Source organism: Acipenser ruthenus, chromosome 3, assembly GCF_902713425.1.
Source record: "Acipenser ruthenus chromosome 3, fAciRut3.2 maternal haplotype, whole genome shotgun sequence".
NCBI lineage: Eukaryota > Metazoa > Chordata > Actinopteri > Acipenseriformes > Acipenseridae > Acipenser > Acipenser ruthenus.
The window spans coordinates 102427003-102439905 of record NC_081191.1 but is presented as its reverse complement, the minus strand read 5'-3'; the positions used below and the strand labels follow the sequence as shown (position 1 = coordinate 102439905).

At 37.5% G+C, this 12903-nt stretch overlaps 1 protein-coding gene across 1 annotated transcript; it reads left to right on the top strand.

The window, feature by feature from the left end:
• The first annotated feature begins 1957 nt into the window (after positions 1–1957).
• LOC117394885 (Y+L amino acid transporter 2-like) lies at positions 1958–8745 on the top strand. The gene is made up of 9 exons (XM_059021124.1): positions 1958–2399; positions 5235–5369; positions 5484–5619; positions 5790–5937; positions 6398–6501; positions 6650–6746; positions 6855–7004; positions 7418–7601; positions 8331–8745. The coding sequence occupies exons 1-9, from the start codon at positions 1991–1993 to the stop codon at positions 8423–8425; spliced, it is 1458 nt and encodes a 485-aa protein (XP_058877107.1). The 5' UTR covers positions 1958–1990; the 3' UTR covers positions 8426–8745.
• The last annotated feature ends 4158 nt before the right edge of the window (positions 8746–12903 follow it).

Sequence of the window (12903 nt, the reverse complement as noted above, 5' to 3'; positions counted from 1 at the left end):
GAAATACTGTATGAAAATAACAGCTGGCTAGAGTTGAGTTGACAAGAAGGAATCATGATGATATGAACATTTAACACCTGTTTGCAAACACCAAGAGTAACAATTGAATCTCAGTGCAGGTTTAATTGGTAAAAAAAAATGTTAATAATACGATTTATGTTAATAATAAGTTCAGCTATCCCCCAAAAATGCATTAGTTGCACTACCCCGGCCTAAACATTGCCAACCACATAGCAGACCTCTGCTCTACTTCCTGATTCGCACAGCAAGTCTGCTCTTGTCCATTACATTCAGGTTAAAACCTCTGTATAGGCTAATTCCTGTTGATTCACTGCCATCTGCCTATATGTCAATCCCTGGAAAGTGTCGGTTGCATTCAGCAGCTGAAATGACAACTTGATAAGTGTTTTGTGTTTTTTAATATGCAAGTGGCAGCTGTCTTGACACATGCCTGTTTGTTTTATACGTCTCCAGTAATATTAAGAGGAAGAAAAACTTGTCATTGAACCTTTAAAAATTCTAAATCAACATCTGAATCTACAAATGGGATCCTCTGAATAAATATAGAAAGTCCAAGCCAGAGGAGTAATGTATTTGTTTACTGTGATTCAAAAACACTGTGCATTGCATCATAAACTGTTGTTTGTTTTGCCACTTCACACACATGAAACCTCATGACAATTTGACTGAAATGAAGTGCTAGTTGTGTGTGTTGGTTTTGCTAAGCAATAAAACTTTAGTTGATAATATTGATGTATGCAAAAAGGCTGAATACTAACAAATACTATATTGTTATATTTAAATCTGTTCAAAAGGTGATTTACATCCCCTTGTGGTGAGAAGTTCTTAAACCAATACCTGTGAACACGATACCAATTTCCTTGTTTACGAGTACCAAAATAGAAGACACACTCAACTCTATTTCTGTTAGCAAACAAGTCTGTATCCATGTCCCCCATGGGGGACAGACTAACTGTAAGCAAGACACACATGGTCCATGTATCTTAAGTCAGCTGTTGTGCAAGTTTTATGTTATGATTCTGGTTTTCGTAAAAAAAAACATGTACAGTATTTGACTCTGGTTTCCAGGAGGGGATAGAACCTTAAGATTTCGCTTTATGTAGCCACATAAACCAGTTTTTACAGGTAAGTTCTTTTTATATTTCACTTGAATTGTTTATTCCAGATATTTAAAATTAATAACTGATTTTAAAATATGTGCCTCTTTCTACCCAAGATGTAAGCATACCATTTCAAACCAAGCTTTCAGTTAATTATTTTGTTATTTCTTTAATGATGTACTCTTCAATATTCAATGTATTTGTTTGCTTATTCTGAAGTTACTTATTTGAGCATGATAATGTGCTGCTACTAATACCAAGGATATAAGAAAATTGCATCTAATTCATTGACAAAAACAATGCCTATAAATAATGATGGATACTTTGGCTCTAGAAAGAGACACTTCCTTAAGCCTGCTAATAAAATGTAAGCAAAAAATAGAATTTACATTTTCAGAAATACACCATTACTGAAATCTAACCAAGAAAGCATACTAAGAAATTATATATCCTGAAGACACTCTCGGCCAATCAATAGGCAGATTTAGGGACATACAGTAAGTGGCAGCTTGTGCATGGTAGAATACCAACTGACAAAAATGTAGACATGGATAACAGAAATAACTATTTTGTTCTTTTTTTATAAGTAAAACATGAAGCTCAGCTTATACCATAAGATACAGGGTCGACTGTACATATTAACTTATATATAACACAGATTTCAGTGCAATATTGTTTACATGCTTGCATATCAAAATAGGCATTATTGATAAGTACAGTATTATTCATTGTTAATTCAATGATGCTTTCTTTCCAAATGTGTCTATAGGAATCAAGAAGCTGTTATAAAAATGGCACCGGCAGACAGTACCTATTGCTCCAAAGAAGGCAACACGCCTAATGAAACGCTGAAAGGCTCTGAAGACAAAATGCAGATGAAAAGGGAAATTACTTTACTCAATAGCGTCTGTCTAATAGTGGGGAATATGACTGGCTCAGGGATATTTGTCTCTCCAAAGGGAGTTCTGATGTACAGCGGCTCTTATGGGCTGTCCCTAGTTATCTGGGCTTTTGGAGGCATCTTCTCAGTGTTTGGGACCCTTTGTTATGCTGAGCTTGGGATGACCATCACCAAATCAGGGGCCAGTTATGCCTATATCTTGGTGGCCTTTGGTAGCTTTATAGCCTTCATCAGACCTTGGTCTTCCCTTCTCTTTATTGAACCCTCAACACAGGCAGTCATATCAATTACCTTTGGCAACTATGTCGTTCAGGCCATCTTCCCAAATTGTGAACCTCCTAATGAAGCTGTCCGCTTGATTGCTGCTGCATGTCTTTGTAAGTATCATGTATTTGTATTATGTATCCTTCCCCTTTCTGAATTATTTTTGTCAGATTGGATTGCATCTAAAACTTATTTTTTTTCTGCCGTTTACCACAAACTATGATTCGGTACATAATAAAGACGTATCCTATCTTATGTTTAGCGCACAGACTTATTGTAAGTAATTGGTTTAGAATAATCACATAGGCATGATCTGCAAGAAAGTGCACTCTGTCTCTTCGTAAAAAAGCTGGAACACAGAGACTTAGAGATGTGTAGGTTCAAGATAGCCGTCTCAATCACTGTTGTCACTTAAGCACTCTCAGAATCGTCACAGCTGAAAGCTTATTTATTTTTAGTTTGTTTTGATGTCATACCTTCATCTCAGAACATCTTAAAACGATAATTGATCTAAATATGACCTGATGTATAGCACGGTTATGAAATCAACACCTCTAACAGAGCATGCGAGTCTTCGATAGTTTTGTTACATTAAATTCAAAGGAGAGTGATATTTTATGTGGCTTTTGGAGTTTTCTCTAATTTAGTGCTGGGCATAAAACAGCAACAAAACACTGCTCTCCCATTACTTTCTGTTATTTCTCCATAAAGGAACACCAAATACAGCACTGCTGTGATGTTTTACTCATAATCCTATGTGACACAACCCTTCCAATATTAAATACAAATAGTTTATTTACTGTTATGGGCTTCCTTAATGCAGTCTCTTGGTCTGCAGATATAACTAGCTGACTGAATAGCTGGCTTTTCTTGCCTGTTTTAGTCCCTTATGTTTTTCTTATCTTGTTTTCATCTGTGGGGTCTATTTTAAAGACTTAAACACCTGGAGATCTAAATACGCTTGTTCTTTATATCTATATGAATCCAGTTGCGGTTTGCCTGTACCAGTACATTTCAATATAAATACATTTTCTGTATTGTTCATGTCAGGCTTGTTTGAACAGAGTCTTTTTTCTAATCACAAATGTCAAATGTACCAGCAATACAGACCGTAAGTATTTAAAAATGCTCTTTATTTCTGCTTTAAAATATACAGCTGACAATTAGATGTCATGTCACATGCTGCAAATTTGGTAATGATGTAGTAAGTTATCTTGTGGTATTTGTTAATCCTAGTAGAGTGCATTTAAAATTAAACAGAAACCAGTGTGTGGAGGTGCTTGCTGTTTTTATAAAAAAGCTTATCTCGTTTCAGTTTTGTGATGATATTCTATTTTTTTATTAAGAGAACAAGTTGAGTATTTTTCTTAGCCCTGGTATTGGCATTTGAACCCCCTGCCAGGATTTACAGTCTGTGAGGACCCACTGTACAGCCGGAAACGCATGAGTCTCTGCCAACTAGAATGCCTCCTAGAATCGTATAAATGGTAATAAACCCTTATGTTATTGCGTACCAATAATTTGAACACAAAAAAGGTTAATAGTAAAGGTTGATAATGCTGCCTGTGTATGCCCGGTAATGGATGCAGAGAAGTGTGGGCAAAGCAGAGCAAGGAATCCAAGGAGGTGTTGGCACGAAAGCAGTAGGCCTAGAATCTTGATGCCCATTTTTTGGGCCTCTACTTGTTATACAATAGCAGGTTTCTACAGCACTAATCGTAAACGGTCAGTTTTCTACACAGCCTTTCTGTACAGTCTTGCTATAATCTATTTTATTATGTGTGATAATCTAAGATGCCTGTCAGAAATTCCAGCCATTCCACCAGAGAATGTGTCCATGTCAAATTTAAAACACACCCTGCAGACTGGAGCATGGAATACTGAACCTCCATGAGTACTGGGAAAGATAGACAACTGTGGAATTTGGACATTAATGCCCTTTTACCAAACTTAAACCACTTGCTTACTATAAATCTTAATATTCGCTAATAGATCATCCCTTTTTGATATATCTTACCCAGTCATTCTGCATTGGTAGTAATTGGATAGCATCTTGTCACTGCATTTATGGGACATCTTGCTAATTAAAATATGCTGCCAATTTTGGATGTATGCTATCATCTGATCAGGGTTATCAAGATATTTTAAAAAGCAAGCAGTCTGCGTGGCAGGAAATGCATCATCCCCAACCATTTGTCATTCCTAGTAAATAGATTACACTTTGGCTTACCACTGCTCTTGTGAGATAACTACAGAAACGTCTTCTCTCCAAATGAGCTCATTCCTCTTGTGATGGCTCCTTGTAAAACGTCAGTATTTTGTGCTTCCAGTTGGGGAAATGTGAGTGATTTTGTTTTTTGAATTCCAGAATATTCCAGTGCAAGAAATAGTCAACTTTTAAAAGGCAGGTACCCAATCCCTTTACCCACTTAGCAGCCCTGGTCCTATACAGAAGTATGCATTATAATTCTCATCATTAATACTCCTGACATGTCTTTGGGCTATTGCAGAAAGAAGACTTCACACACACACACATCTTCTGATATGAAATAAACCTTTCATAGGCATCACACACTGTGTGATTCAGTTGTGTTTAACTCTATATGGAGGCTGCAGTGCCCTCTTCTCACAGCATGGGTTTTGTCCAGATGAAGGTTGGAAAATATACAGGTTGATGTGAAAAAGACCACTGTATGCATTTAAGATATCTTTTTTGTATTTATGTTTTGAGTTTTTTGGGTAATTAAGGGTGGGCTGAGCTTTCAATAGTGCATTTCTAAGAAAGAAAAGCATAATTTAGAAAATAAAATGCCATTACAGGAGTGGAAATAGCTGAGCTCATAAAACTCAGATGGCATAACAAGCCTTTTTTTTTTTTTTTTTTTTTTTTTTAATTGTAGCAACAGTTTCACTTACAGATTGTCTCCGTTTTTGTTTTTCCCAATCAGGTACTCTCACCTTTATAAACTGTGCCTATGTGAAGTGGGGCACCCTAGTACAGGACCTCTTCACATATACCAAACTCTTAGCCCTAATCATGATTATATCTGTGGGGCTTGTGAAAATAAACCAAGGTAAGACAATAAAATTATAATCAACCATAATGGTCAAAACTAAGAGAATAGTAAACCATGCCTGGTTAAACATTTCTTTTTAATATGTTTTTTTTTATCTCTCTCTTGGCAGGACACACACACAAAACTTTGAGTCTCCCTTCGAAGGTTCATCCACACAGGCTGGTAACATAGCGCTCGCTCTTTACTCCGCCCTCTTCTCCTATTCTGGGTGGGATACCCTCAATTTTGTGACTGAGGAAATCCAGAAACCAGAGAGGTATTTAATAACACCCAAGGGGTGGGATTATAAAGTGGAGGACTTTGGTGTATTTTCTAAGCTATTTATATATGGGTGACCTTTTCTTATTATATATGCGGTGGAATTTAAAGCTTTGAGAATCACCCCTGTTATGCAATAATTGTTTTACTTACAGGGGATAGCCTAAGATATGTCACCTTCTCTTTCCTCAAGAACCTTCCCCTTGCCATTGCCATATCCATGCCCATTGTAACTATCATCTACCTCCTTACCAATGTGGCCTACTATGCTGTACTGGACATGCCCTCTGTTTTGGCCAGTGATGCGGTTGCCGTGGTAAGCCTCTGAAATCACTTTATTTTCATCATGAAAGCTACAGCAACAGATTTATGACATTTACCATAATACATGAAAACAATATCAAATAAACTGCAAATGTATTTAATCACTGAACAAAACAACACTCTTTGAAACCCATTTTGCATATTTTATTGACTAGACAAATGTAAAAGATGCAAAAATGAATCCTGTAGACTACATGATTATGGGCACTTTTTTATCAAGGGATTTCAAAGGAATAATATTATTTTAATAGTATAAAACTCATATATACCAAACTCCCTAATCAGCAAGCTGGTACTTGCTAGTTGTAACACTGCCTGTTTCATTTCTCTCTGGAAATTCACCTCTACCTTTCACTTCATTTAAAATATCCCAGTTCCTTTTTTAAACGGTGTATTATTGAAAACGTGATTGCTTAAAGCTTACGCTAACAACACTGTTCCTTTGACTGCAGACATTTGGTAATGAGGTCCTTGGGTATGCAAAATGGATCATCCCTATTTCTGTGGCCATGTCTTGCTATGGTGGATTAAATGCATTAATTATTGCAGCCTCCAGGTATTTAAAAAGCATATACTGTAATAAAGCAATATTTTTAATTCAGTTATTTAGTTACAATATGGGGCCTGTTTACCTTAGAGTACTGATAATACAAGTCTAATAAGGCATTAACGTAAGGTCTTAGAGTTTATCTTCTGTTTTGTAGACTGTTCTATGTTGGGGCACGAGAAGGACATCTTCCTGATAGTTTAAGCCTGATTCATGTTGAACGCTTCACACCTGTTCCTGCACTTCTTTTTAATGTAAGTGCACATTCAGTCCAGATTGTTTGTACTTTGAAACTTCAGTTTTTGCCGACCCATATGAACTGTCCCTGCAAAGCTCAACATGGATATTTTGTGTGTTTCCAGGGGTTTATGGCTTTGGTGTACCTCTGTGTGGAAGATGTGTTTCTTCTTATTAACTACTACAGCTTCAGCTATTGGCTGTTTATGGGCTTGTCCATCGCAGGGTTAATATATTTGCGGTTTACTCAGCCTGACAGACCAAGACCCATCAAGGTAAGAAACATGAATTTAGTACCTCTTGTTATAATACTTATCATTATATATTTAAGTGATAATTGCAGGGTATACTAATCTTCTAGTGGATAAAATCCAAGGTTTTTATTCCATCAAGAGAGATGGCTGTCCACAAGCACACTTGATGTGTTCTCTAGTTTAAAGCTATTATGTACTGTATTTTGGTCTTTATTTTGGTCTTAAAAGTGACTAGCAGAGAGATTCCAATTGTCATATACTGTACAAAAAGAGGTTTGAGGTGTGTTAGTGGTGAACTGTTTCTGGAAAGTACGGTATGCATGTTAGGCTTTGTACAGTAGTCAATGTAACTTCTGGCACCCCAGAAAGAGGTTCCAGTCTTTTGTGAACTGAGGAATCATCTTTAATCTGTGTTTCTTCTCCCCCATCTGCAGCTGATCCTCATATTTCCTGTGATTTATTGCATATGCTCCCTGTTCCTGGTGCTTGTTCCCCTGTACGGTGACACCATCAACTCTCTGATTGGAGTGGGAATAGCTCTCTATGGAGTCCCTGTTTATTTCTTAGGAGTCTACTTACCTGCAGAAAAGAGGCCAAGAACTATTCGGTGTATAGGCGGTAAGTGCTCTTATTGTGCTCTTAGTGCTCTTGCTCTTATTGTATTAATAAATAATAATAATAATAAGTGGGTTCTGTCTGAATACCTGCTCCACGTCAGTATTTCCACTGCCTGGAGAAGGGGATCATTTGGTGTTGATTGACCCAGCATTTCTGAAAAAAAGTACACCCCAATATATTTTGAATAGGGTCATTCAGAATTGCCTGACTTACAGTTACTGGGGGCTTTAACTAAAGTTGTATTTTTTTCACGGTTATCACAGATTTCACGATTTCCTTGAAATATACCCATTGCCGTGCAATATGTAGTTCCCTGTGAAAATTGCCATTTCTGTCAGAATAGTCTCAATATACATATTTTTTATCACTTAAAAATAAATACAGCAAACATTTGCACGAGGAACCTGGCAGCCGGTTTAGTTTGCTGCTGGTAAATTATTGAACACACTGCATAGATTTCTTTAAAATGTTTTCAACGAAAAAGATCAGCTGCATCAAAGATCAGAAATATTTCTGCTAAAGATCGCTCTGTCCACTACAAGAAAGGGGCATGTCACGCGTGTTATTATTTTTAGATTTTATTATTTTGAAATAACTATTTTTAAACCTTGAAATGCTGTTAAATAAGCAGTGTTTTTTCCTTTAATTTTTTTACCGTTGAATAAATATAGCCCTAGCTTTAATGCTTGCATTCCCTTGTTCTTACTGTTTTGATGTTTCATTTTTTAGAAACTGTTCCAAGATACACACAGATCCTGTGCAAATGCTGTCTGACCGAGTTGGACATTGACCCTGAGAAACTGAGAGAGAACACAGCCAAGTAAAAAGGTCACTCCCAGCACGACCTGCAGGGGCCTCTGTGTAATATGTTTATTTATTGGTGGATGCTAACCTTATTGATTGCTCTGCTTTGCATCAAAGACAAAGTAGCATCTAACAGCATCTGTTTGACCACATCCATAATATTTCAGACTGATCTCTTTTCTAGGAACATATCAGTCAAACTTACATTTGTTTTTAATTGTTGTGCATTGTAGTGCTGTGGTAACAGATGAAATGCTGTTTGTGTGCCATTTTCATTGTGTATAGTGTGTCAGTAAAAGGAAATTTTTGCAGTAACTGGTTATTTTTGTGATAGATAGATATAGAACGTACAGTATAAACCATCCTGGTTTCTCAGTAACACCCCTGTAAACATGATTTTTAATATGATGCCATCGTTTTGATCTATTATATATTAATCTACAGTATATCACAATATAAGTTTACATTTTTGGAAACTATGTTACTCTACTAATGTGCCATCATGCTGCACACCTACTGTAACCAGATGCCTGTGTGTTTGTGTGCATTCGAAGCTTGGTCATGTGTAAAACAGACCTTGCAGGTGAAAGGTCATGTGAGGTAAATATATCTGTTATATATATCTATATATAACAGAGAAATGACTTCCTGAGGGCAAACAAAAGGACCTAACAGAAGCCTAATTACTGGGCATTGCTGTCTGGAGGTTGACAGTGGTGGGAATCTAAACAGACAAGGTCAGTTTCCAAGGGAAAGCCCAATAAACACTGTTTTATCTTTTTTTTTTTTTTTTTTTGCAATAATCTTTCAAATCTATATTTTCCCCTTTTTAAAAACGTGGCAGCCTAATTACAGTTCTGGAATAGAGAAGTGGCACATTAAAAAAAAAGTTTAAACTGTCACCACAAGAGGGAGCTGAAAGCTTAATTACATGATTTTTTTGTTTGTTTTTTTCACGAACTCATCATGAAGGGTAATTTACAATGAAAGTTCTTCCTTAAGAATAGTTTCTCTATTATTGTATATCATTTTCATATTTAAACAGCATCGTGGTAGGTGGAAATACACCTGCGTACAATATTACATTTTAATTACTGAAAACTATCTGGTTTTCATGATGTTTCCAAACTTTTCTTAATAGGCCTACTTAATATAATTGTTTTCTTATTTTTTGTCGCCATTTGGTTCACTTTGCCTTTCCTATATTTTCTTCCTCTCCACCAGTCTGCTTTCCCCTAAAATAAGATACACCCTAGAATTACTATTGCAGTCTCTCAGTTCTGGAGTAATTTGAAACTGCTGTTCATATCATTTTCTGATTTAATGAAGACCTTTGAATACTTCTTTTTATGTATCAGCAGCACGCCACACACACTCACACACGCAATATAGCTTTGAGATTGACCGATAGATCATTTTGCAGCATCTTCGTGATGTCAGTTGTTAATTAGCACAATAGTCACCGCTCCTGCTCTAAAACAGAGTTTGTCATTTTTCAATCACATCTAGTGAATCCAAATATTATATCCAAATATAAGTCATAAGTTTCTTTTGCTGCTCAAATATTAGTGATAAGTTTCTTTTGATGCTCAGTGTGTATATATATATAGTGCCTTGCAAAAGTATTCAGACCCCTGACCAATTCTCTCATATTACTGAATTACAAATGGTACATTGAAATTTCATTCTGTTTTATATTTTATTTTAAAACACTGAAACTCAAAATCAAGTATTGTAAGGTGACATTGATTTTATGTTGGGAAATATTTTTAAGAAAAATAAAAAACTGAAATATCTTGCTTGCATAAGTATTCAACCCCCACACATTAATATTTGGTAGAGCCACCTTTCACTGCCATAATAGCTTTAAGTCTTTTGGGGTAAGTATGTACCAGCTTTGCACACAGTGTCGGAGTGATTTTGTCCCATTCTTCTTGGCAGATTTGCTCCAGGTTGGTTGGACGACGCTTGTGGACCACAATTTTCAAATAGTGCCCCAGATTCTCAATGGGATGGAGATCAGGACTTTGACTGGGCCACTGTAGGACATTCACCTTTTTGTTCTTGAGCCACTCCAATGTTGCTTTGGCCTTGTGCATGGGATCATTGTCCTGCTGAAAGGTGAATTTCCTCCCAAGCTTCAGTTTTTTAGCGGACTGAAGCAGGTTCTCTTGCACTATTTCCCTGTATTTTGCTCCATCCCTTCTTCCTTCAATTTTAACAAGATGCCCAGTCCCTGCTGATGAGAAGCATCCCCACAGCATGATGCTGCCACCACCATACTTCACTGTAGGGATGGTGTGTCTTGAGGCATGGGCAGTGTTAGGTTTGCGCCACACAGAGCGCTTTGAGTTTTGGCCAAAAAGCTCTACCTTGGTCTCATCTGACCACAAAACCTTTTCCCACATCGCAGTTGGGTCACTCTCATGCTTTCTGGCAAACTCCAGACGTGCTTTCAGATGGTACTTTTTGAGGAAAGGCTTCTTTCTTGCCACCCTCCCATACAGGCCAGTGTTATGCAGAGCTCTTGATATGGTTGACTGGTGCACCATTACTCCACTCCCAGCCACTGAACTTTGTAGCTCCTTCAAAGTGATTGTTGGCCTTTCTGTGGCTTCTCTCACAAGTCTCCTTTTTGTTTGAGCGCTGAGTTTTGAGGGATGGCCTTTTCTTGGCAGTGCCTGGGTGGTGTGATGCAGCTTCCACTTCCTGATTATTGGTCCAACTGTGCTTGCTGGGATATCCAAACACTTGGATATTATTTTGTACCCTTTCCCTAATCTATGCATTTGTATTACTTTATCTCCAACTTCTGTAGAATGCTCTTTGGTCTTCATTTTCCTTCAGATTCACAGCCTGACCAATGATCCTTCAACAGTGGGGTTTTTATCCAGAAAATGTTACAGCAACTTTAATGGTTCACAGGTGGAGGCCAATGGTAAGGTAATTGTGTCCTCGTTAGGGCAATTTCTTTCATTGGTATAAACTGGGAGCTTCCACAGCACAGGGGTTGAATACTTATGCAAGCAAGATATTTCAGTTTTTTATTTTTCTTAAAAATATTTCCCAACATAAAACCAATGTCACCTTACAATAATTGATTTTGAGTTGTAATTCAGTAATATGAGAGAATTGGTCAGGGGTCTGAATACTTTTGCAAGGCACTGTTTATATATATATATATATATATATATATATATATATATATATATATATATATATATATATATATATATATAGTACTGTGCAAAAGTTTTAGGCAGGTGTGAAAAAATGCTGTAAAGTAAGAATGCTTTCAAAAATAGACATGTTAATAGATTATATTTATCAATTAACTAAATGCAAAGCGAGTGAACAGAAGAAAAATCTAAATCAAATCCATATTTGGTGTGACCACCCTTTGCCTTCAAAACAGCATGAATTCTTCAAGGTACACTTGCACAAAGTCAGGGATTTTGTAGGCATATAGTCAGGTGTATGATTAAACAAATATACCAAACAGGTGCTAATGATCATCAATTCAATATGTAGGTTGAAACACAATCATTAACTGAAACAGAAACAGCTGTGTAGGAGGAATAAAACTGGATGAGGAACAGCCAAACTCAGCTAACAAGGTGAGGTTGCTGAAGACAGTTTACTGTCAAAAGTCATACACCATGGCAAGACTGAGCACAGCAACAAGACACAAGGTAGTTATACTGCATCAGCAAGGTCTCTCCCAGGCAGAAATTTCAAGGCAGACAGGGGTTTCCAGATGTGCTGTCCAAGCTCTTTTGAAGAAGCATAAAGAAACAGGCAACGTTGAGGACCGTAGACGCAGTGGTCGGCCAAGGAAACTTACTGCAACAGATGAAAGACACATCATGCTTACTTCCCTTCACAATCGGAAGATGTCCAGCAGTGCCATCAGCTCAGAATTGGCAGAAAACAGTGGGACCCTGGTACACCCATCTACTGTCCGGAGAAGTCTGGTAAGAAGTGGCCTTCATGGAAGACTTGTGGCCAAAAAGCCATACCTCCGACGTGGAAACAAGGCCAAGCGACTCAACTATGCACAAAAACACAGGAACTGGGGTGCAGAAAAATGGCAGCAGGTGCTCTGGACTGATGAGTCAAAATTTGAAATATTTGGCCGTAGCAGAAGGCAGTTTGTTCGCCAAAGGGCTGGAGAGCGGTACACGAATGAGTGTCTGCAGGCAACAGTGAAGCATGGTGGAGGTTCCTTGCAAGTTTGGGGCTGCATTTCTGCAAATGGAGTTGGGGATTTGGTCAGAATTAATGGTCTCCTCAATGCTGAGAAGTACAGGCAGATACTTATCCATCATGCAATACCATCAGGGAGGCATCTGATTGGCCCCAAATTTATTCTGCAGCATGACAACGACCCCAAACATACAGCGAAAGTCATCAAGAACTATCTTCAGCGTAAAGAAGAACAAGGAGTCCTGGAAGTGATGGTATGGCCCCCACAGAGCCCTGATCTCAACATCATCGA

Bases quoted from the DNA above. Each gene is read 5' to 3' on its own strand.
- LOC117394885 (XM_059021124.1), top strand. From the start codon at position 1,991: ATGCAGATGAAAAGGGAAATTACTTTACTCAATAGCGTCTGTCTAATA. The intron at 5,938-6,397 runs GTAAGCCTCTGA...CTTTGACTGCAG, and splicing joins CCAGTGATGCGGTTGCCGTG to ACATTTGGTAATGAGGTCCT. The intron at 6,502-6,649 runs GTATTTAAAAAG...TCTGTTTTGTAG, and splicing joins TTAATTATTGCAGCCTCCAG to ACTGTTCTATGTTGGGGCAC.